Source organism: Capsella rubella, unplaced genomic scaffold (genome assembly GCF_000375325.1).
Source record: "Capsella rubella cultivar Monte Gargano unplaced genomic scaffold, Caprub1_0 scaffold_5, whole genome shotgun sequence".
In the NCBI taxonomy this organism is placed as follows: Eukaryota; Viridiplantae; Streptophyta; class Magnoliopsida; order Brassicales; family Brassicaceae; genus Capsella; species Capsella rubella.
Genome location: NW_006238919.1, coordinates 95,839 through 119,473, shown reverse-complemented (window position 1 = coordinate 119,473; position 23,635 = coordinate 95,839). Strand labels below are relative to the sequence as shown.

Genomic DNA, 23,635 nt, shown 5'->3' with positions numbered 1-23,635 from the left:
GAGGGAATTAATGTGGCCAGACCTTAAATTCAAAATATTTAGAATATCATTAGAAGATCTTTAAAATGGGAACAATGTGAAAACTGATAAAAAGAGATAAATCTACTTATTGATAGGAAGTGGAGAGAGTCTTGAGGAAGTGTGAATTCTGGAATTTCTCTCTCTCTCTCCAAACACTTTAAAATCTGTTGCTTACCAAGCCCCACACTTAGTTAGTGTGGTTACTTCCAAAAATGTTTGAACCACTGAAGGTTTGCTTGCAATGATTCACTAGTAGCATCGAAGGATGGAAGTGGAAGAAGCTTGCCAGAATTCTCGTGAGATGGACTGATGGAGGAAGGAACACATGTTCCAATTGAGCATCGTAAGGTGCGTTTATGGATTAACGTCTACTTCCCATGAAAGCGTACGGGCCTTCGTTTACTTCACATACTCAGAGTAAGTAACCAATTAGTGCATCATAGCTTTAGTCTTGGAATATCTTACTTATTCCAAACCGTTGAAGTCCAATCCAATACACAAAAGAAATGAAGAAGATCCATAATTCGAGTAATTTTTTAAACAATTCCAAGCAAGTCTTTAACCAAAATTAAAATTTATAATTTACTTTGACTAAGCTCCTTTGTTACTTTCCTACTTTTATCTTCTCGTGTTAATTTGCAATGCTACAATAAATAAATAATTGGCACTAGTTTTTTTCTTTTGTTTTTGCTAAGTTTGTAAATGAAAGTAATCTTGGCATATCGTTAAAATGAAAGTTTAGGCATTATAATGAAAGCTTAAACCTCAAACAAAAGTAATCTTGGCAACAAAAAAAATAATAAAACAAGGCTACGATAAGAAGACTTGAAAAAGGCAGAAATTAGCGAAGCCAAAGAATTCTATAAAAATTTCTATAACACAAAAAAATTTGTTTCATTTATGTCCAAAACATATTACACGTCCGACTCTTTCGAATTTGGAGGAGTCCATCGTAGGATTAAACTTATGTATGAGAAAAGACAGACAAAAAAATAAGAAAAGAAAGAATAAAAAAATGTGGGTTGATCAAGGGCAAGAAACATAAGAGTAATAAAATTTTGAACGAGAAAAAGGGTTTAGTTTGTGGTGGCATAGAGAAGGCTGTGAAGGAGGGACCGGACCTCGTTGGAGCTTATTCTCCAAAGCAAACCTTCTTCCTATATCTTCCTTCTTCATCAGCCTTGCCGTTGCTGCTGTTGTTCCTCTTGATCCAACGAAAGCTATAACAAAATACATCACTATGATGAATTTCCCCATGATCCTCCTCTTCATCATGTTATAATGCAAAAACTCGCTCTTGAGTTGTGACGTCTGGAGTAAGACTAAATTAATTGAATGAATGGGTTAGTGGTTAATTATAAGGAAACGTTTGAATTATCTAATAGCTAGCGTGGATCTTTTTTGAGCTATATAGATTAAGAAGATAAGACTTGAGAGATATATGAAAGCTGCTTTGATGGAGGAAATATATATATAGATACAATGGAGAAGGGAGAGAGACAATATTGTTATTTGAATGTTGTTTGAACGAAAGAGGGAGGCAGCTTCTTCTAACTCTTTGGCTTAATTATTATTTTGACTTGTTACATGCAATTTGTGTTGATGTACTTGTTATGTTTTTATGTTGAATTTTTTGTTGTGTGCATTCTTCACTCTAGCAGCCTATTTAGAATCATTTCTTTATTTTATTAAAAATTTTGCAGACATGTTTATATGTATACCTAGACTTGTATATTTTATGTCATACATTATTTTCTATATATATTTTGTTTTGTTTTGTTTTTGAAGCAGTCAAGTTGTTTAAAGATATTTTATAGTAGAACGACGTTTAATGTAATAAGATTACAAAATTGTCGTATTCTTTTTAGTGAAACTCAACAATTTTTCAACTTGTTTGGTTGAGAGAAGAGAGAGACTTGAGAGTTTTATGGAATTAACCAAACAAAGAAGTTGGATCTCATCCTTGTAATGGGCTTCTTTGGAGACATATAAAGCCCAATAGATAGTTTCTTGGTTCAACCAAACATCTCTCTTTTGTTTTGGAGGACAGACCTGTTTCTTATAATATTCACAGAAGAAGACCAACAACAAAGAAACAGAGTTGAGTCAGTAAAGAAGAAAGTCTCTACAATGATCTCTGCCTCTCGGCTGTTGTCGCCTCAATTCTACGCTATCCAAAGGTTTTATCCGGCAAACCAAAAAACAAAAAAACCCAATCTTTTTCGTTTCCATTCATTTCTCTAATCCGATTGTTTCAGGAGCTTTGTGAAAATGTCTGCTTCTGCGACTCAAACAGCCGGAGGAGTTTCGCGCGGTTCCATGGCAATCAAGCCTCCTTCACATCCTACTTACGATTTGAAAGCTGTTATCAAATTAGCCCTAGCTGAAGATGCTGGTCATACAGGTTCTCTCTCTCTCTCTCTCTCTCTTCACTTGTTTCGCTCTCAAAGTAAGTAAAGTTGCCATTTTTATTTACATTTTGTGAAATTGAATTCGTGAAATTGATGATTTTGAGTGAAGGAGATGTGACGTGTTTGGCTACCATACCGTTTGATATGGAAGTGGAAGCTTATTTCTTGGCCAAGGAAGATGGTATTGTTGCTGGAATTGCTCTTGCTGACATGATTTTTGAACAAGTCGATCCCTCTTTGAAGGTTCCTATCTTTACTTTATAAATCTGAATACTTGGCAGTCATTTCGGGGAAGGGATTTGATTGTTTGTATGTGTCTTTTGGTTAAGTGATTAGTGTTGAATGTCAGGTTGAATGGATGCGAAAGGACGGAGATTATGTTCATAAAGGATTGAAGTTTGGGAAAGTGTCAGGGAATGCACATAAGATTGTTGTTGCTGAAAGAGTTGTCCTCAACTTTATGCAGAGGATGAGCGGAATTGCTACCCTTACCAAGGTTTTTTTTTTTTTTTTTTTTGGTATCTCTATAGATTCTCAAACTATTGTCTAGTGATTGGTTTGGTTTCATCCGTATCTACTTAGGTGATCTTATATCTTAATGAGAAGGCTTTATTGGCTTACTAAAAATGATTTTATTGTCTAGTGACTTGTGTGGTTGCATTCATATAATCTTAGGTGATCTTTATTTTAATCAGAAGGCTTTATTGGCTTACTAAAAATGGCTTTATTGTCTAGTGATTTGTGTGGTTGCATTCATGTTAACTTCTTGATCTTTTTATCTTAATGAGAAGGCTGTATTGGCTTACTAAACGGTTTATGGTAATTTATCGATATCCACGCAATCTTTGGTTCTGTACTGTATGTAGTGCAGTGTTAGTAGTGAATTGTGTCCATCGAATTGCTGATTGTCTGTTTGTAATTCAAATGGAGGTTCTATTCTCTTTGTGATGGAGAGTTTGTCTAGTGCAGTTAATGGCAGATGCTGCAAACCCTGCACGTATACTGGAGACAAGGAAAACTGCTCCTGGTTTGCGGTTGGTGGATAAATGGGCGGTATGTTCCACAATTTTTTTACCTATTTCAAACCCAACCATTGAGACATATTTGCTGCTATTTTGATATCTTCTTGGGAACATTTGGATTTATGAGATTATTATCTCTTGATACACCTCAAGTTTTCTTACTTAGCTTAGGTTCTGATTGGTGGAGGGAGGAACCATAGGATGGGATTGTTTGACATGGTGATGATAAAAGATAACCATATCTCAGCTGCAGGAGGTATAGTAAATGCCATCAAATCAGTGGACGAATATCTAAAGCAAAAGAATCTCGAAATGGATGTAGAGGTAAGTAACCTTTGAGACCCTTTTGTGGCTGCAAGTTAGAAGTGAAACATGTTTTAAATCGTTTAGCTATGTCTCTACTTGAAGGTGGAGACGCGGACGCTTGAGGAAGTGAAGGAAGTGCTAGGGTATGTTAGTGGATCCGAGACTCGGTTGACGAGAATAATGCTGGATAATATGGTGGTACCACTAGAGAATGGAGACGTCGATGTCACAATGCTTAAAGATGCGGTAGAGCTAATCAACGGGAGATTCGAGACAGAGGTGTGTGTGTGTTGTAGAAAAAAAAGATGATCCCCACATTTACTGATGGAAGACTTTACTCTAATTTCATAATGCAGGCCTCAGGAAATGTTACCCTTGAGACAGTACACAAGATCGGACAGAGTGGAGTTACATTCATTAGCAGGTAAGAATTCTTTCAAACCGGTTTGATATACGTCTATTTGTTATTGGGTCAGATGAAAACTGAAAAGAATATATGAATGCAGCGGAGCTCTGACGCATTCGGTGAAAGCGTTAGACATATCTCTGAAGATCGATACAGAGTTGGCTCTTGAGGTGGGAAGAAGGACAAAACGAGCATAAAGAGCATCTGTCTCTCTTCCTCGTAATTTTTTTTTAACTTCCGGGAAAAACAATTAAACATGTAATCACTAAATAAGGTGGTGAGAGACAAACAAATGAATCTGCCTATAAATTACTGTTTCTATAATAATAAATAAACTCCGAATTCGTATAGTGGAGACATGGATGAATGAATAGCTTTCTCTCAAACGTGTTTTGCGTTGTTTAATGTACATAGAATTTGCAAGAAACGTTGGGAAGCACTCTAATACGTACGTACGTACGTCTACAAACAACATCATCTAAGTATTGGTTCAACTCAAGCGACGGTGATCTCGCTCCCTCCTCTTTCCGCCACGAAACTCACTCGTTTCTGCAAACATTAGAATATGTTTAATCAACATTCTTGTCTTCAAGACTTTATTTACATGACTTTTCAAAAAAGTTAATATCTAAATTAGTGTGATAATCTTGTCCTATCTGGAAAGTAACAACAGTATAGAAAAAGTGTTAAAAGTAGCAGCATGCAAAATTTGACCCCAACAAATACTTCTCTGGATCTACTTCCGATTTTTCCGATTAAAAGTGTTATTTTTTTTAACCCATAACATTATTAAATTCAACACAAGCTACATGCCACTCTAAGCTGTGAATTAACTAAATAATAGTATTTGTTTGTGTTTTTTATTTGACTACATATATAAGAACAGAAAAAAAAAACAAAAGAAATTAATGGAGAAATTAAAAGAACTCACCAGACGAGATTTGACTTCTCTCGTGGCGGCGGGCGAGGGGTCTAAGGCTTCTCCTCGCGTGTTGTGAGGCGGTTCTTGGTGGTTCTGTTTGGCCATAAAGAGGGCAGCTATCTTTTGGGTGGCTTCGGCCTCCGTGGCTCCTTCCTTAATGAGTCTTTCAAGCTCGGCCTTGGGAACCCTCACCTTCACCCTAACCGCACCTCCTTCTTCCTCCGTCCATCCTCCTGCTGGTTTGAGTATGGAGAGATCGGAAGAGGATCTCCGGGCAAGCATGAGGCTCTCAAGCCTCTCCTTCGCACTCACGTGGATTCCTGATCTTACCCTTCTCGGAGGACACTCTTTAACAGGCTCCACCACGAAATATAGCCGCTTCGCCTCTAACCTCTGCTTCGCCTGCACACAAAAACAACACTAAACGCCTCAGTTCCTTGTCCATCGATAAAAACATATACATATGGTTCGTGTATAAGTAAACAAGAAACATAAAAAGAACAAACCTCGAGTGGTTTGGCTCGGGCACCGTAGTGCTTGACGGATTCAGAGTCTAACACAACGTGGCCGGGGAAATCTTTCAAGACCTCCTCGGCCGTCACCGGATTTTTCAGCTTAAAAGTCTCGCCGTCTATTTTCATGACTTTGGTCGTTTTCTTCTTGCTCCCTAAACTGTTACCCATATCTAGTGAATCTCTCTAGCTAGGTATACTCTGCCCACAACAAAACAAGAAACGGATAAAGCTTTTTTTGGGAACCTTGAAATGAGGGCAGTGAGACAAGCAACACAACTCGGCGCTGGTGGCTTTTAAATGATGGGGTTGGCGAACATGTGCAAATGGGTGTGGTACATTATTTATTATTGATTTGTATATTGATACGTGGAAAAGCTGGTCCATTTCTTTTATTTCATCAATGGACAAACCCTTTGACTAGGACGATAATACTTGATTTTACGTACAAGCCTAACTATTTTAAACCATCTATCTATTGATGTCTTTTAAAAATTGTTATTTCGAATTCTGTTAAATTGTACTACTATTCAACAAGATACATCTAAATATATGCTTAAGTACAAGATCCCTGTTTATTTCAAAGAGAAATGAATTTTATAATCGCCTTTTTCTAATTAAAACTTTTTATTTTTTTATATGCCAACGTTGAAGATTTTTAAGAATAAAGTTATTGACTAACAAAAAAACAATTAGTGAAAAAGTGCAAACTTTTGAGGAAATGGATTCTAGGTTGAAAAAAACACGACTCTGTAAGCAATATTCAACTTGACAACATCATGCGGTACAACTCTTCTACTCTTCTTCTTGTGGACCATATATACATACATCAGTGCTTTAATTTGATTTGATATAATACGTACTGATTCTAAGCTTAATGGGTGGGTGATTTGCGATTAATCAAGATTCAATCATTGTCTCTCTTTTTTCTTTCTTTCTTTTGGTTTTGTTGGCTACTTTACGTTAATTACGGGAGACCAACGGTGCATGCTTCAAGGAAATTACTTATTTCTCCCATACCTCTTTTTATTAACCATGATGAATGCACCTTTTCTTTTTCTCGATGAAATCTGGAATTTGTACTTGTAAGGTACATTTGTAAGAAATACGCTTTATACTCTCCGGTCAGTCGTGACTAATTTCTTGATTAATGATTGTCCACTAAGTCACTAACGAGATAATTAAAAGGTAACATATGCATGCATATTTATATGTTTTGGTTGTACATGGACCTAATCGCAATTGCAAGCGTCTGATTGATGATACTTGTAGAGGTGAGGACCAAAAAGGTCCAAAATGTTGGTCCATCTTCTTTGCAACTTGGATAGCTCATTTTACTAGTCTTTCATAAAAAGACATAACAGCTGACGTCACAATATTTACACATGCTCATATCTTCCTCAAAAAAAAAAAAAATATATTATAGAAAGAGTTTCCAAATTATCATTAATCATGGATTAAATGTTTCTAAATAGTTGTCCAAAATATATATTCTAAAATTAAGTTCCATTTTCTCGAGTCCGCGATATGTAGCTTGAATATAAATATTTTTTCATAAAATATTATGCTATATTTTGACAAAATCAAAAGATGTACAATTCAAAACATAGCCTAATTTTTATATACATGTATAATTCAATAATAATATGTTTATATGTACACTATATATATATATATATATAAATACAAATTCATTTTAAACGTGCGTGGTTGTTTAAAAATGCTGATAAGAAGAATTCTAGAAGTAAGAAATGATCAAATAAAAAGAAAGACCATATATATGAGGGTTTAGTTAAACAAGTACGTAACGTAAATCACTGCATGGACCCTGTGTAACTTGGTAAGCTCCAAGTAGCCTTTCCTGCGAAGTTGCCTAACCTCGTCCACTCAGTTTGAAACTTTATTACTAATTTATGGTCAATACTCAATATTATCGGTCATCAGTACGTACGTCTTACGAATACTGGATCAACAGAGGTCTTGAAATACCTACAAAACAGAGTGCTTGATGATGGCTTCGGAGTCTAACACAACGTGGCGGGGAAAGTCTTTCCATGACCTCCACCGTCACCCGAGAGTTTTCAGTTTAAAACTCCCGCCGTTTTTTTGTTGTTGTTGTGGACTATTAGAAACCGGTTAATCAAATACTCTAACATGGACCAAACACTTGGATTCATTAAATTGAGAAAAGATTTTGTTGTTACCACAATCACAAACAGTTTTGGGTTGTCTGGTTTGGTTTCAAACTTCGTTTATTCGGTTTAGCCCAGTAAATCATCAGCGTGGATACAAAAGGCTTTTGTCAAAAAAGCCCACAGAGACGAGGAGTGTAACGACATCGTTTTGGTGTCCTTTAAACTCCTCTTTCTGGTTATAGACGATTGAAAATAAAAACCCTCTAGCCGGTTTGACCGTTCCCTTAAACCCGTCTCCGGCGTTTTGAATCTCGCCGGAAGATGTGGCCATTTCAGAAGAAGAACCAAAACTCGAATAGGTTCCTAGAATGGCTTCCCCCCCACCCCCCTGTTTTGTTTTATTTTCAGTCCTAATTTGCTACTTTATAATGTCAGTTATTCGTTTTTGTATGACACTAGATTTTGACCCGCGGTATACCGCGGGTTCAATTTTTAAAAAAATATGTAATATAGATTGTTTGTAAATGTATATAGATATGTTTTTATATATAGATGTATTTTATATTTTTTATATAAATTTGAATACGTGTTTGTGAATAAAATGAAATTTATAGCACAAAAAATAAAGTTTTTATTTATGGTTTATATTCCTAGTTACGTTAGTGAAAGCACTTAGTATATATTTAACTATATTTTGGTTTCGGGTATTTAATTTTTTTTTTTGCTATGGTAAGCATTAGTAACGGAGTAAACCGGAGAATAAGACAGTGAAAAATAATGATGGTTTAATGGGTTAAATTAAAGAAGTTAATTCATTGTGATTTCCTTTTATCTCGTACATATTCCACTTAGTTGAATTCGATGAACACTAAATCAGGTTCCGTTCGATGAAATCTTTCAAAAGCAAAGAAATCTACACTTACCCACACCTAAATCCGGTTCCGTTCCTTAATTGCCGAGAATCACGATCGATTTGCTTGTAGATCCTTGAAGTTTTATCTTCTGTTTGAAGCAGCTAGTTGGGTATAATTTCCATTTCGACGATTCCGCTTCACACAATCGATCGTTTCCCAATATCTAGAGGTAAAACAGTTTCTGTAATCCTGTTGATTATATTAGTAATACATCTTTCCCCCAATTGTAGTTGTGCACTTCCTAAGCTTTTTTCAAAACTGATTTTTCTGATTGTGGATCGTTAAATTTTCTTTACGACAAAGTAGGTAATTTGAGAAATCAGTTTTGAGAGCTACTGAAGTTAGCGTTTCAGGTTTACGGAATGAACCATTCAATATTTGGATATTTCTTATGAATGTAGAATAGTAAAACTCCATTGAAGAGTTTGTGAACAAAGTGTTAATATAATAGATATGTAATATTACCGTATCTAGTAGTTGAGTCGGTTTGTTTGTTAATGGAGATTGTTTAAAGATTTTGGTCTCTGATGTGTTCACCATATCACTGGAAATGGAATAACCAATGTTTAGTTTCTTTTAAAATATTTCAGTCTGTAGAAGCGCTTTAGTATTTGTTGGAGTTTAATTTCAATGATGATATGCTTATTTTATGCGCTTAAATAAGGTCAAACTTGGGTATTAATTCAATCAATGAACTTTTATGTTTGTAGACTATATGAATGTAGCTTATATTTGCATTCGTGAAGGTTCTGATTTGAAATTTTATATTTTGAATTGCAGGTGCAGCAGAACATAATATCACATAATGAAGGTTAGATTCTTTAAATCTTCCAGCTTAGTTTCAGTAGGTGGCGATTTTTGTTGAAATAGTATTTCTGGTGTTGTCTTAAAGAGCTAGGGGAAACAGTTAAACGGATAAATGAATCTAATAATAGTTCATTAACAGGAAATAAGAACATCCTTTAAGAAAAGTAAACATAAACGTGCTTGTCCCATGGGGTATTAAACTTTAAAATTATTGCTTCAAGTGTAAATAATGGAATTGTTTAATCAACATTGATCATTACTCTTGAATCAAGAGTCTTGATCTTTGACCTCCACGTTTGTCCTCTGAATGTGTTAGCCGAACCCTACAAATAATTAGAATCCTTTTAGTCAATGTGGTGTTTAATATGGATCTGGTTTACACTATTAGGCATGTAATGTACCCGAAATTATAGAGAAAGGAATATAACCTTGTCCATTGATGCTCCCACACTCTCTGACTCGATGTTAGTCAGTTCATATTTTCGAAAACTTCCTTGAAAATAACATTTGTTGTTTGTTTCTGAATCTTCCCTCTTTGTCTAGAATTATTATTTTCAATCGTTTCTTCAATGTAAACTTATATAAAACAATTTGGGAGCATGTAATGATAGAATTCAAAGCAATTACCAGTTCATCAGAGAGAATCATCTCTAACGTTTCACCAGTGTCTTGTGTGTATTGGCGCCAGGAATGGAGCATCTTCACTTGAACTCTCCATGCCGTATGGGCGGACGTCCTTGAGGAAAGCAAAGGTGGCCGCCATTGATGAGATGGAAGTGAAAGCAAGTTTCAGTAAGCTGAATGATTGTTTGTGAGTGTGATGGGTTTTTTTCGTTACAGAAGCTCACTATTTATAGTAGTTCGATAAGTGTATAATTTAGTTTTGATTTCAGTTGAAGAATCAAGGTAGAAATCGAATAAATAGCGTAATTCCGGGTATATAGTAATCATTGCTGATTTTATTCGATTAAGTGATTTTAATCTGTTTTAATTGAAGATAATGACGATGAATTAATATAAATTGAGTTGTTTATCATGCAGGGATATATGGATAGTAGTTGCGATCCTTCCATAAGTTGGGAAGCACAATTTGCGTGATTTATGGGTTTTTGATGAGATTTTCTAAATGAAGATATTGACAGAGAGATATGTAGAGATCTTCGGTGATGGCGGAGGTCACGCAGAGGTGACAAACAGTTGGGCTTAATTTCTTTGGGCTTCGATTTTTTTTGGGTTCTAAGTTTGTTTGCGAATTTTTTCTTTTTTAAAGTTTTAAAAAATAAAGCTAGTGGCAGAAGATTGTAAATAAGTGAGCAAAATGAGGGTTTTTTCATAAGTGTCTTTAAAAATGTTAAATTAAATGGCTGCAATATCAAATGTTCTGCCTCACAAAAAGGATTTGGCATATTCGCCTCCACTCAACCATCTGATGTAATATTATTGTCAATGCCAAGAAGACTTACGATAGATTCACATTTTTTTTCCTTTTTCTGGAAAATATATGGAACATTGAGTTTATCACCTCTGTTAAGTAGTTTTTTTTTTTCTCTTCTTTCTGATTGATATCAGCTTTGGAATATTTCAGATGTCTTGCTTGTTGTGCGCTTGGTTTGGCCATTACCCCTATGAGAGTTCTTTCAGGAGTAGTACCCTCTCGTCTCCCCAAAGTGTCAAAAAATGTTCCCAGAAGGACAAGTTGATGATCGCTTGCTCATGATTTTGTTTCTCACTCTTCGAATCAATTCTTAGTGGAAGCTGTAAGTTCGCATCTCTTACCACAGATTTTGCCTAAGTTTTAAGGGGATTCATCTGTCTATAAATGATATGATAGGTACCTTGATATGCTTCCTACTCGATTCTGCAATCCTCTTTGGTTTTCTGATTCTGAGATCCTTGAGCTCAAGGGGACAAACTTATATCATGCAACTGAGTTACAGGTGTGTAAATCTTTAAAATTTATGCCTATATCATGTTCTATCATATGGTCCTGAAAATTGCAGCCACATTTTCTCGTTCCAGTGATCAAACTAATTATTTGGGAAATGAATTCATTTTTTTGTTTGATGGTACTCCCTTTCCAGAAGAAGAAGTTGATGTCGCTTTACCATGGGAAGGTGGAGGCCCTGGTGAAAAAGCTCTTACTTTTGGATGGTGATTCCGAAAGGTTAACATACGTAACATATTTACAAATTGCTGTTCATTGGTGCTTGAACCAATCATATTTTGTTTAGTCTTTGGTGCAGCGAGGTCTCCTTTGAACATTTCCTCTGGTATGTTGGCTAGTGGTGTTATCTCTTGTTAGTAGAATCAGAGTTTTGTGTGCTGTAAAGGGCTGCTTTGTGATCTTGAGACCTTTTCCATTACCCCAGGGCAAATTCTGTATTCTGGAGTCGTGCCTTGAACATTCCTCTTCCACATTCTTTTGTGTTTCCACAAAGCCAGGAAGATGACCCATCAACAAGTCATACACCTGAAACGGACCCAGTTAATTCAAATGGGGGAAAAGGCAAGTCATTTACGTCAGTTTGTTGAATTCTATGTGAGATGCCTTTTCTTTTATCCTTCTTCATGAGTTTCTTCCTTCCTTTTCTGATGGGTAGAGATATTCAGGCTCAAGTCCCTGGCGTTACATCTGCCAGACCCGGAGATACTGTGTGGGTTGAGGGACTTGTTCCCGGCATTGATTTTTGTAACCATGATATATGCCAATAATAGTAATATTATCATTAGTATTATTGTATTACATAAACGGGTTGGACTGTTTGTGACTACTAGTAGTTATAATATGTCGAAAGCATTTTTATTTATTGTAATCCGAATATACATACAATTTTATGGTAAAGAATCCAAAGAAAAAGAAAACCCTATAAGGATTATATAAAAAAGAGTAAACAGTTATGGTATTAATATGGTATTGACATGCCTCTGGCTCTAAGATTAAGGACGAGATTCATATACTCCTCGTTTAGCCATTCTCTTTCTTCTAAAAGGCGAATTGTCGTATCTGACAGAGGCTTCCCGTTGACCATAATACGTCGTTTCTGGATCACCTTGCTCTTTGCTGCGACATCGTTAATTGCAAGCTTTATGGAACTGAGATCGAAACAACTGTTATCGCCTTCACATTCACATTCAGCAGGGACGGAGTTGAGATCGAAGCCAATATTATTACCACCTTCACATTCTTCAGGAGGGACGGAGTTGAGATCGAAACCAATATTATTATGGCCTTCACCTTCCTTCGTCCTCCGGCCAGCGGTCTTTCTTCTTTGCGGTTTCATATCCGAGTCTTCTCCAACTCTTTATCGAATCGAAACACCTGACCTGATGTGAAAAACAAAAGCTACAAGCATATGTATATAGATATCCAGGAGTCGGTTTGTGGTCTAAACGGGCCTTTTAGAAACAATTTTGAGGCCCAATCAAAAATTGACTCGGTAATTGGGATCAATCTCAATAGTCAATATCATCAAAACTGATTTTTTAATAAAAAAAAGTAAAAATAATTCCACGTAAGATCAAAACCCCTGAAGGAAACAGACAGAGGTTTATTAACCAATCATTTAAGAGAATGTTCCGTACTGTTGCCTCCGGCGGCCATTGGGAAGCTGCTGGATTAGATTTCATGGAGAGACTTAACCGACCGGTTCAATTTGTTAATTTCCATAGGGAGAGAGAAAAACACCTAAGGCTGATCCGTTTTATTAAATGGGTTTCCGCAGGCCCGTTCTATAAATACAATTTCATTTCGGGTCCATATATTTTTGGTACGATAGGGAGAGAGAGAAAGACAGAAGAATCGTTCAAAATTCCCAAACCTTAATTTCCGCCATTGTTAATTGCTCCTAAACTCTCTCTCTCTCTCTCTCTCTCTCAAGAAGAAGAAGAAGAAGAAATGAGGCACGCACTCCTTCCTTGTCCTATCTCTCTCTCTCCCTACCAATTCCACCATGGCCAAACTGCTCGAGACCTTTCCTTGCGTTCCCTCCACCGAACGAGGCCGTGGCATTCTCATCGCCGGCGACCCCAAATCCGACTCCATTCTCTACTGCAACGGCCGCTCCGTCTTCATTCGGAGCCTCCGTCAACCTCAAGACGTCCAGGTTTACGGAGAGCACGGCTATGCTGTTACCGTCGCTCGCTACTCTCCCAACGGCGAGTGGATTGCTTCTGCTGATGTCTCCGGCACGGTTCGCGTTTGGGGAACGCACAACGGTTTCGTTCTCAAGAATGAATTCAGAGTCCTCGCTGGTCGAATCGATGATCTCCAGTGGTCCTTGGATGGGCTTCGCATTGTCGCTTCCGGCGATGGAAAGGGCAAATCGCTTGTTCGAGCCTTTGCGTGAGTTCTCCAACCACTTCTTCTTCTTCTTTAGAGATTCAAGTTTTGTATTTTGTATGTGATTTTAGAGTTTCCTTTGAAATTTGGCTAACAAGCTAGTAAGGTTCCATGAGTTTTTCTTTGTGTTTCTGAGATTGGATTACCTGGAAACTGCTCGAATGGTCTATAGAGGCAGGCTTGATCAAATTTGCGTTTCTTATATATATTTGATGTATAGATGGGACTCTGGGAATACAATGGGAGATTTTGACGGCCATTCTCGTAGAGTTCTGAGTTGTGCCTTCAAGCCAACGCGGCCTTTCCGAATCGCCACATGCGGCGAAGACTTCTTGGTTAACTTTTACGACGGTCCACCTTTTAAGTTTCACTCTTCTCACAGGCAACTTTCTTTTCCTCAATCTATCATATATCTATATGATATTCAAACACTTTGTTTGTATTCTTGACTACTAATAATATTGATACGTCTGCTGCTTCACAGGGAGCATTCCAACTTCGTCAACTGCATCAGATATTCACCTGACGGTACTAAATTCATTACCGTAAGCTCCGACAAAAAGGGTATGATTTACGATGGCAAGACTGGAGATAAAATTGGAGAATTGGACTCCGCAGATGGCCACAAAGGCAGTATCTACGCTGTTAGCTGGAGCCCCGACAGCAAGCGGGTAATGCTTTTAGGGATATCAATGTGTTGCCAAACTATATGCTATGTTACTGACATTGACGAGTTTTTAGGTGCTCACTGTCTCTGCTGATAAGTCTGCCAAGGTATGGGAGGTATCTGAAGACGGAACTGTTGGCTCAGTGATTAAGACATTGACGTTTATGGAATCTGGTGGAGCAGAAGACATGCTTGTGGGATGTCTTTGGCAGAACGATCATCTCATTACAGTGTCTCTTGGCGGTACCATGTCCTTGTACTCTGCTGATGATATGGATAAACCTCCCTTGCTGTTATCTGGACATATAAAGAACGTCACTTCTTTGGCTGTTCTTGGGACAAACCAGAAGACGATTCTGTCTTGTAGCTATGATGGTCTCATTGTTAAATGGTTACAAGGGGTTGGGTACAGTTGCAAGCTACAAATGAATGACAATATGAAAATCAAGCGATTAGCAGCTACTGAATCTAGCATTCTCTTATCCGGGTTTGATAACAAGGTAAAAGTTCTGATCTCAAACACACATTTCTTCAATGGGACATGAATTTGGATTGTGTTAAAGTTGGTGGTTACATCGAGTATGACTTCTTCAATTCTTGACAGGTGTGGAGAATCCCTTTAACTGACGATAAATTTGGAGCTGCAGAACATGTCGATATAGGCCATCAGCCTTTGGACATAAGCATAGCCGTTGATTCGCCTGGATTCACAGCACTAGTCTCGTTTGATTCTGGAATTGCATTGCTCAATGGTATGAGCATTTTAAACAAGATCGATCTGGGTTTTGTAGTGGCAGCCTCTGTGATCTCACCTGATGGGAGGGAAGCGATAGTAGGAGGGCAAGATGGAAAGTTACACATTTACTCAGTCTCAGGGGACAACAGCTTCAAAGAAGAGGCTGTGCTAGAGAAACACAGAGGTGCTTTGACGGTGATACGTTACTCTCCTGACTTAACAATGTTTGCTTCTGGTGACGCCAACCGCGAAGCTGTAGTCTGGGATCGCGAGACCAAACAGGTGACGTGATTAGAGACGTTCTTGTGTGTCTTTATGTATGTTTAATCAATGCTTAAACACTAATCTGGTAGTGCGGTTTTTGGCTTTGCAGGTGAAGCTAAACAACATGTTGTTCCATACGGCTCGTATAAACTGCTTGGCATGGTCACCAAACAACAAGATGGTCGCCACTGGGTCCATAGACACTTGCGTCATTGTATACGAAGTGGACAAGCCAGCTTCGAGTCGCATGACTGTAAGAAACGCTCATCTTGGCGGAGTGAACGCAGTAGCTTTCGTTGATGAATGCACAGTAGCAAGTTCCGGGGAAGATGCTTCGGTTCGTTTATGGCACATCGAGTCTCAATGACCCAAAGCAGACTTGCTGTTATAAGCTTTTTTAACTATCCTTGAAAATTGTGTAGTCTCTAATCTTTATCTCTATATTTGAGTATTTGACAGTGGTTTGTTTGTATTTTAAGCTTTAAGTATCTTATCATGAAATGCACTTGTGTCTAAATCTAGCGAATATCAATGGTCAAGTCACTCCGTCGTTCAAATCAGTGTAATTAATGAAACGACGCCGAATTAAAAAAACATATGCCATAAGCATAAGGTAATTAATTAAGCGAAAATTTAAACAAATGTAAAATAATTAAGGGAAGAGATAATGTTTGGAGCCTTGCCTTTGGTTGGACTTGGTTCTTACGAGTGTGCTTTGTACGGCTTTGAACTTTGAAGCTTGACCTCACCTGAGCTTCCAAGGAGAAAACGACACTACACTTACGCAGGGATACAGATTATGGCGTCTTTTGGCGGGAAATCCATAGTCGACGCTGTTTCTGGCATCGGAGGGAATGGAGTTGGCCGGGCTTTGGCCGCTGTGGCCGCCGCTCTGTTGGTCCGCCTCTTCGCAGGACCGGGCATCGCCCTCCAACCTGAAAACGAAGCTGACGATGATTACGCCGAGCCGGAAGACGGTGGTGATTCTTCGCCGGGGAAAATTCGCCCGGTGACAATCCGTTGGAGGAACATCACCTGCTCTCTCTCCGATAAGTCCTCCAAATCGGTGAGCACATATTCTTCTCCTTTAACAATTTCGATGTTGTTTTGCTCTTTTGCTGAATCATAAGTGGTTGATTATGTGACTCTCTCCCAGGTGCGGTTTTTGTTGAAAAATGTCTCTGGAGAAGCAAAACCTGGGAGGTTGCTAGCGATAATGGGTCCTTCTGGATCTGGGAAGACAACATTGCTCAATGTTCTAGCTGGACAGCTTGGTTCATCCCCACGTTTGCATTTGTCTGGTCTCTTGGAGGTCAATGGCAAACCGAGCTCTAGCAAGGCTTATAAGCTTGCCTTTGTGAGACAGGAGGATCTCTTCTTCTCCCAGTTGACTGTCAGGGAAACCCTTTCTTTCGCAGCCGAGCTTCAGCTTCCGCATATCTCTTCTGCTGAGGATAGGGATGAGTATGTGAACAACCTCTTGCTCAACCTTGGTCTGGTGAGGTTTCATTCATCTCTGCATTGTTTTTTTGGATTATCCGGCGTTGAATCCTGGAATCTGTTTCTTGATTATCCTTTGTGGCTCTCCAAAAGGTCAGCTGTGCAGATTCATGTGTTGGCGATGCAAAGGTTCGTGGGATCAGTGGTGGAGAAAAGAAGCGGCTATCACTTGCGTGTGAATTGATCGCTAGTCCCTCTGTCATATTTGCTGATGAACCTACAACTGGTAGATGTCTGCTCTGTCTGATTCTAAACATTGATGATTTGGGTTTAAAACTGATGAATATTCATGTGGTCTTCAGGGCTTGATGCTTTCCAGGCTGAGAAAGTGATGGAGACATTGCAAAAGCTTGCACAGGATGGACACACTGTGATCTGCTCCATACACCAGCCTAGAGGTTCAGTGTACGCTAAATTTGACGACATTGTGTTACTTACAGAAGGAGCTTTAGTCTATGCCGGCCCTGCAGGGAAAGAACCTATGTCATATTTCGGAAACTTCGGGTAGTTTTTCTGAACGTTTCCTTTTATATATCACATGTCAAAATTAAGCAAGTGATTTAGGATTGCCATCTAACAACTGTTTTTCTGATCCTTGTGCAGGTTTCTTTGCCCAGAGCAAGTAAACCCTGCTGAGTTTCTTGCTGATCTTATATCAGTTGACTATAGCTCTTCAGAGAGTATCTACTCTTCGCAGAAGAGAGTACATGCTCTTGTTGATGCATTCTCCCAGCGTTCATCATCGGTTCTGTATGCTACTCCCCTCGGCATTAAAGATGAAACAATGAGACCTCGCAGAAAAGCCATGGTTGGGAGAAAAGATGGTTGGTGGAGGCAGTTTTTCTTGCTGCTTAAGCGTGCATGGATGCAGGTGTCCTCCTATCTATATAAACCTTTCTATGTCATGCTGAGATATATTGGAGAATTTTGAAGCTGTCTGTCTCCTTATGTCGTTTGATTATTTTTTTAAATGTGTTTCTAAAGTTGCACCCGAATCCGTAGACATCATAGAAGGTTCCTTGTACTGTACATACTGTCTTAGATAACTTGAGCAGTTTTCTGATTAATTATTCATATGACTCCACAGGCTTCTCGAGATGGGCCAACAAACAAAGTCCGTGCTAGAATGTCTGTTGCATCTGCTCTGATATTTGGGTCCGTTTTCTGGAGAATGGGGAAGTCTCAAACATCAATTCAGGACAGAATGGGTTTGCTTCAGGTCTTTGCTTTTGCTTTATAAACCTTGGTTTTTGAGTTACTAATAAAAGTAATAGTTAATATGATAGCCTTTATGCATACTTAGAAATTATATATGTATATACTTCAGGTTGCTGCAATAAACACGGCAATGGCAGCTCTCACAAAGACAGTTGGAGTTTTTCCTAAGGAGCGTGCCATTGTGGATAGAGAACGGTCCAAAGGGTCTTATTCTTTAGGCCCTTACCTGCTCTCCAAAACAATAGCTGAAATTCCGATTGGAGCAGCATTTCCGTTGATGTTTGGTGCTGTACTATACCCCATGGCTCGCCTAAATCCCACTTTGTCAAGGTAGTTCCTAAATCCTGAGCTTCCTTTTTTTATCCTTCGATATGACCACTAAGAAAATGTTATGCACACGCTCTAACCCACATGGCACTGATAAGCTATTCTTGAGCCTTCTATTTGTATTTGAGCAAAGTCAGAAATGCTCTCAGCAACGTCCCTAACAAAGAAATTTCTTGACAGATTTGGAAAGTTTTGTGGGATAGTGACTGTGGAGTCTTTTGCTGCTTCTGCAATGGGTCTAACTGTTGGAGCTATGGTTCCAAGCACAGAAGCTGCAATGGCTGTGGGACCGTCTCTCATGACAGTTTTCATCGTGTTTGGAGGTTACTATGTCAATGCAGACAACACCCCCATCATCTTCCGTTGGATTCCTCGTGCTTCATTAATCAGATGGTGAATCACCTCATCCCAAAGTACTATACAATAGTGATGAACTCGCCTATATATCAACTCGCTTAAGTATTTGCATCCGCTCATCTTTGTTCAGGGCCTTCCAGGGACTCTGCATCAACGAATTCAGCGGCCTCGAGTTTGATCATCAGAACTCTTTTGACGTCCAAACTGGAGAACAGGTAAAAACTGGTTTATGAAAAACTACATTTATTTCTCCTGTCTTTGAGGTCATCCGAGATGACATGTTTGTGGCAGGCGCTAGAACGACTGTCGTTTGGAGGAAAGCGGATAAGGGAAACGATAGCAGCTCAAAGCCGGATTCTGATGTTCTGGTATAGTGCCACGTACCTTCTCCTGGAGAAAAACAAGCCAAAGTATCAAAAGCTTGAGCATCTTCATGACGATGGAGATACTGAGAATCCAGGAGAGCAGCTGGATGAAGCAGAGGTTGATCAAGGGGGGCAACCTGAAGATGATCTCAAGCAGCCACTTGAGGATCAAAGTAAAACATCGGGTTCAGATGAGCTTGACGAAATCCGTCCCTTTGTCCTCGAAGGTTTGTAAAAACTGTAGTTACTAATAATCACTGAAAAGAACATACTAAGAAGAACACGCATAACTAAAAGGTGAAAGAGAGAAAGAAAGATCTATGTATACATACACATACACACATTCATGGTAGCTTATTAGTTGGTAAATTGAGCTTTGTGGTGATGATGGATTCATCTCCATTCTCCAGCAGGTAGCAAATGAGAGAATAAAGGGATTTGAATAAAAGAGTCGATCCTCTTACAAGAGATCTCTGCCTCAAAGCCAATGTAAGACTAATCTTCATTTCCTTAGGCTTCTTCAACTCTTTGACTTAAAAATCTCTTGTATCGGTCTATCCAAAATAAATATAAGAAAAAACATGGTTTTGACACTAGTTTCAGAATTTAGTATTAGATTTAGGCGAAGAAAAGGTCCATTGTGGTGACTTTCAAAACAAAACAAAAAAAAGTGAGGAAGAAAAGAAGGTATATACTTGGTCGGGAACATTGAACATTGGCTGAGAAAACTCGATAGTGGTAACGTCAGGAGCGACGTCTGAAGATTTCGATCCAACCAAACTCAACTTATAGATTATTTGACTATACTAATAACCGAATTAATTTCCCTAACCAAACAAATGATTAAGAAAATATAGTTACATAAGAAGCCGCCCATTGGGAGAAAAGTCAAATACCCATCTGATTCCGTGAGTGGACGTGGCGTCCGGTCCAAACATTCTCGCACCCTTTACGACGTTGTCAACTAAAAAAAAGAAACTTAATAAACAAACAAACAGCCGAACAAAAACTCAAGGTCTGCTTATGGTTTCCTTCAAAGAAATGGTATGTTTTTGGACAAGAGAATTAAAACCTTTCTACTTGTACTAACTACAACATCCAACTTTCAGAAAATATAGAACAAGTAAGGTGAGCATAATGTTAGAAAACAAAAAAGGGCACCGACTTGGCGACTTGTACGCCTTTTCAGGTGCAACCAAATAAACAAATGGGCAGGTCAAATTTCTTATAAAAAATCAATGGATATAATAAAGATTGGGAGAGTTATATATTTTTCTATTAAAATGAGTAGCATAGGAAAGAGTCGCTATATGCATATATTTTGGGGACATCTATCATGTGCATTATTAATGTTAGTTTTTAATGGAGGGTTTCTCAATTTCACCTCACTTTCCTCTTTCCCGTGTCTTCCAATCCAACAAGCTATCATTGTCAATCAGGTTAACGTACCGTAGGAAGATCCTTTTCACAATATGCATCAACTGTACACATCTTGTCATTGCATCTGTCATCCATCACTTTTCTTGAACCCCTTAACATATGTTTCCATTAATTAAATTATCTAACGAACGAGAGTATATACATATTATGACATTCTAACATTTGTCTCAATTACGGAAGCGGGGGATCTCATAGACATAAACAAACAACGACTAGGTAATGCATTTTCAATCGAGAAGAAAAAAAACACCATTTTCGAGCCGATTCTGATGGTGTAAGCAGATTTTATTAATAGAAGGAATCAGCCGAAAATGACGTGGAGGAGAAGGCAAGTTGAAGATGGCAACGCGCTTAAATCATATATCATCATATGTATGTATCCCCCACACACCATTTTTTATTTTAATATTGGACTACTTTATTATATATTATACTCTATTGGTTTTATCTTCTAAATGATTCGGTTATAAATACATTACCAACTGTCCATCATCTTCATCATCCCCTGATTATTCCAATCCAACAACAAATAACCATAACACAAATCAAACAAATCTGCATACAATGGAGGCTACACTGCTTTCTTCGCCAGCTTCGATTTCACCTCTCCGATTCCATCCATTGGTACTTTTGCCAACATCCCCGAAGAAGATGATGAAGATGCTGAGCGTCTCTGCTGCGGCGGCTTCTTCAGGGAAAGACCATTACTACGGAGGAGGGAGACTGGTGGACGAGAACATGATCGTTCTCAGGAAACGCATCCACGAGACGAAGATGGTCGAGCGTAACTACGAGCCTCCTTCCCACTGGATGGATTGGGAGAAGCGTTTCTACAGCAGCTACGACTCTGTTATCTGCGACTCCGTTGGTCTCCTTCAGAGCTTCCTCATGAACTCTCGCCCCACCGTCGCTATCGCTACGCTGCTTTTCCTCACCGTCAGCCTTCCCGTTTCCTCCACCGCCATCGCCTTTCGCCTTCTTGACCTCCTTCATTGGCTTCTCGCCGCCGCTACCTCTGCCACCGTGGCCTGATCTGATGCCCTGATGCCATTCTTTTAATCACGCATGTGAATATATATACTATATATTAGCTTAATTTGTAAACCAACCATATATATATATTCTTTGATTATTTATCTGATGATTGATTTTTCTTATATATATTAGCTTAAGCAGTAAGATATGCTTGTAATTTTCCTTGATACGTCAATGAATGCGATGATAAATATTGGTAATAAATATATGTTGATAAGTTAGTGGAGTTTTTTTTTTGTTCTTGGTCCAGTGTTAATGATCTTGTTGTTGTCGGTAAATTTCATTTTCTGATTTGTTTTGGCTAAAAGAAGGGGAGAGGCTTTGTAGTAAGCAAGCAGCGAATTTAGCTAACCCATCTCCCACTACGATGGAAGAAGAAACTGCGGCTTATCTTAAATGGGATCATGTGGCCGGTTTGGAAGAGAAATACCTTAAGCAGTTGTCGAAACTCCACTGGTTAAAGGTTGGTGATAAAAACAATAAGACTTTTCATCGTGCTGTTGCATCCAGGAAAGCTAGGAATACCATTCGGGAAATTCTTCATAGCGATGGGCGTGTTATAAGGGGGGAAGAAATTAAATCCGAAGCGGAAAGATTTTTTAGGGACTTCCTTCAATTTAAACCCACGGACTACACAGGCATGGAGATCGATGAGCTTCAGAAGATGCTCCCTTTTCGCTGCACAGAGATCGATCAACATATACTCACTGCTATAGTCACGGAAGAGGAGATTAAACGGACCTTATTTGCTATGCCGAATGACAAGTCTCCGGGTCCGGATGGATTTACATCAGAATTTTATAAAGCTACTTGGAGTGTTCTGGGTAAGGAGTTTACTATGGCTATCCAAGCTTTTTTTGAGAAAGGTTTCTTGCCAAAAGGGATAAATTCTACCATTCTTGCTCTTATCCCTAAGAAGTTGGATGTGAAAGAAATGAAAGACTATCGTCCTATCTCTTGCTGCAATGTTCTCTACAAAGTTATTTCCAAAATTCTTGCTAACCGGTTAAAGCAGCTTCTCCCAAAGTTTATTGCAAGCAACCAATCGGCTTTTGTTCAAGACCGTTTGTTGATCGAAAATGTGTTACTCGCAACTGAGTTGGTTAAAGACTACCACAAGACCTCAATTTCGGAAAGATGTGCAATTAAGATTGATATCTCCAAAGCTTTTGATTCAGTTCAATGGTCTTTTCTTTTCAACATTTTTTCCGCTATGCATTTCCCTCCAAGGTATATTCACTGGATTACTCTTTGCGTTAGTACCGCGTCCTTCTCGGTTCAAGTAAATGGTGAGCTCACTGGCTATTTTCAAAGCACAAGGGGTCTTAGACAAGGTTGCTCGCTCTCCCCTTACTTATTCGTCATGTGTATGGATGTTCTCTCAAAGTTACTTGACAAGGCTGCAGGAGAAGGCCATATGGGCTATCACCCGCGCTGCAAACACCTCGAGTTAACCCACTTAAGCTTTGCTGACGACCTTATGGTGCTCTCGGATGGTAAACGTCGTTCCATTGAAGGGATTGCCCAGGTCTTTGATCGTTTTGCTAAATTCTCGGGTCTAAAAATTAGTATGGAGAAGTCCACTTTGTTTCTGGCAGGGTGCTCGGAAGCAAATCGGAACCAGCTGGCCAGTCTCTTCTCTTTTGAAGTTGGGTCTTTGCCTATCCGTTACTTGGGACTTCCCCTAGTAACCAAACGGCTAACGACTCGCGACTACTCCCCCCTTCTAGAGCATATCAAGAAGCGGATAAGCACTTGGACTAACCGCTATCTCTCTTTTGCGGGTCGCCTAAATCTAATCAGCTCGGTTCTGTGGAGCTTATGCAATTTTTGGATAGGTGTTTACCGCCTTCCTCGCTCTTGTATTAAAGAAGTTGATCACCTGTGCTCAGCTTTTCTCTGGTCCGGCACGGAAATGAATCCTCAAAAAG

The 23,635-nt window shown here is 38.8% G+C and overlaps 7 protein-coding genes across 16 annotated transcripts; 5 read left to right on the top strand and 2 right to left on the bottom strand.

Moving 5' to 3' along the window:
- Positions 1 to 1,047: 1,047 nt before the first annotated feature.
- Positions 1,048 to 1,296, bottom strand: LOC111830426. The gene has a single exon (XM_023782252.1). The coding sequence runs from the start codon at positions 1,294 to 1,296 to the stop codon at positions 1,048 to 1,050; it is 249 nt and encodes an 82-aa protein (XP_023638020.1).
- Positions 1,297 to 2,086: 790 nt separating this feature from the next.
- Positions 2,087 to 4,516, top strand: LOC17884802 (nicotinate-nucleotide pyrophosphorylase [carboxylating], chloroplastic). Its single transcript, XM_006291347.2, has 9 exons — positions 2,087 to 2,201; positions 2,280 to 2,425; positions 2,542 to 2,675; positions 2,782 to 2,928; positions 3,402 to 3,485; positions 3,626 to 3,778; positions 3,863 to 4,039; positions 4,117 to 4,184; positions 4,267 to 4,516. Exons 1-9 carry the CDS (start codon positions 2,152 to 2,154, stop codon positions 4,361 to 4,363), a joined length of 1,056 nt encoding a protein of 351 aa, XP_006291409.1. The 5' UTR covers positions 2,087 to 2,151; the 3' UTR covers positions 4,364 to 4,516.
- On the bottom strand, positions 4,380 to 5,935 carry LOC17887472 (uncharacterized protein At1g66480). Its single transcript, XM_006292994.2, has 3 exons — positions 5,595 to 5,935; positions 5,098 to 5,490; positions 4,380 to 4,715 (listed from the first exon to the last, which is right to left on the bottom strand). Exons 1-3 carry the CDS (start codon positions 5,769 to 5,771, stop codon positions 4,662 to 4,664), a joined length of 624 nt encoding a protein of 207 aa, XP_006293056.1. The 5' UTR covers positions 5,772 to 5,935; the 3' UTR covers positions 4,380 to 4,661.
- A 2,694-nt stretch (positions 5,936 to 8,629) lies between these two features.
- Positions 8,630 to 12,352, top strand: LOC17884990. 9 transcript variants are annotated; one of them, XR_002833889.1, is made up of 9 exons: positions 8,630 to 8,818; positions 9,430 to 9,460; positions 10,145 to 10,248; positions 10,350 to 10,392; positions 10,498 to 10,982; positions 11,042 to 11,213; positions 11,288 to 11,393; positions 11,538 to 11,726; positions 11,826 to 11,961. XR_002833889.1 is itself a non-coding variant. In XM_006291783.2 (6 exons), exons 2-6 carry the CDS (start codon positions 11,298 to 11,300, stop codon positions 12,335 to 12,337), a joined length of 636 nt encoding a protein of 211 aa, XP_006291845.1. In that variant the 5' UTR covers positions 10,998 to 11,213; positions 11,288 to 11,297; the 3' UTR covers positions 12,338 to 12,352. The 9 variants fall into 9 exon arrangements, 1 of the variants encoding a protein (XP_006291845.1); XR_002833883.1 differs by having other exon boundaries at positions 10,145 to 10,267; XR_002833887.1 differs by having other exon boundaries at positions 10,145 to 10,267; positions 10,338 to 10,392.
- A 944-nt stretch (positions 12,353 to 13,296) lies between these two features.
- On the top strand, positions 13,297 to 15,979 carry LOC17885214 (actin-interacting protein 1-1). Its single transcript, XM_006290694.2, has 6 exons — positions 13,297 to 13,798; positions 14,016 to 14,177; positions 14,280 to 14,466; positions 14,537 to 14,962; positions 15,067 to 15,480; positions 15,572 to 15,979. Exons 1-6 carry the CDS (start codon positions 13,407 to 13,409, stop codon positions 15,827 to 15,829), a joined length of 1,839 nt encoding a protein of 612 aa, XP_006290756.1. The 5' UTR covers positions 13,297 to 13,406; the 3' UTR covers positions 15,830 to 15,979.
- Positions 15,980 to 16,131: 152 nt separating this feature from the next.
- LOC17886479 (ABC transporter G family member 7) lies at positions 16,132 to 19,825 on the top strand. 2 transcript variants are annotated; one of them, XM_023782734.1, is made up of 11 exons: positions 16,132 to 16,528; positions 16,619 to 16,960; positions 17,056 to 17,188; positions 17,265 to 17,466; positions 17,566 to 17,833; positions 18,050 to 18,181; positions 18,290 to 18,510; positions 18,688 to 18,900; positions 18,995 to 19,079; positions 19,156 to 19,456; positions 19,643 to 19,825. In XM_023782734.1, the coding sequence occupies exons 1-11, from the start codon at positions 16,262 to 16,264 to the stop codon at positions 19,651 to 19,653; spliced, it is 2,175 nt and encodes a 724-aa protein (XP_023638502.1). In that variant the 5' UTR covers positions 16,132 to 16,261; the 3' UTR covers positions 19,654 to 19,825. The 2 variants fall into 2 exon arrangements, with proteins under 2 accessions (XP_023638502.1, XP_006290652.2); XM_006290590.2 differs by having other exon boundaries at positions 19,640 to 19,825.
- A 1,315-nt stretch (positions 19,826 to 21,140) lies between these two features.
- On the top strand, positions 21,141 to 21,894 carry LOC17886945. The gene has a single exon (XM_006293071.2). The coding sequence runs from the start codon at positions 21,234 to 21,236 to the stop codon at positions 21,699 to 21,701; it is 468 nt and encodes a 155-aa protein (XP_006293133.1). The 5' UTR covers positions 21,141 to 21,233; the 3' UTR covers positions 21,702 to 21,894.
- The last annotated feature ends 1,741 nt before the right edge of the window (positions 21,895 to 23,635 follow it).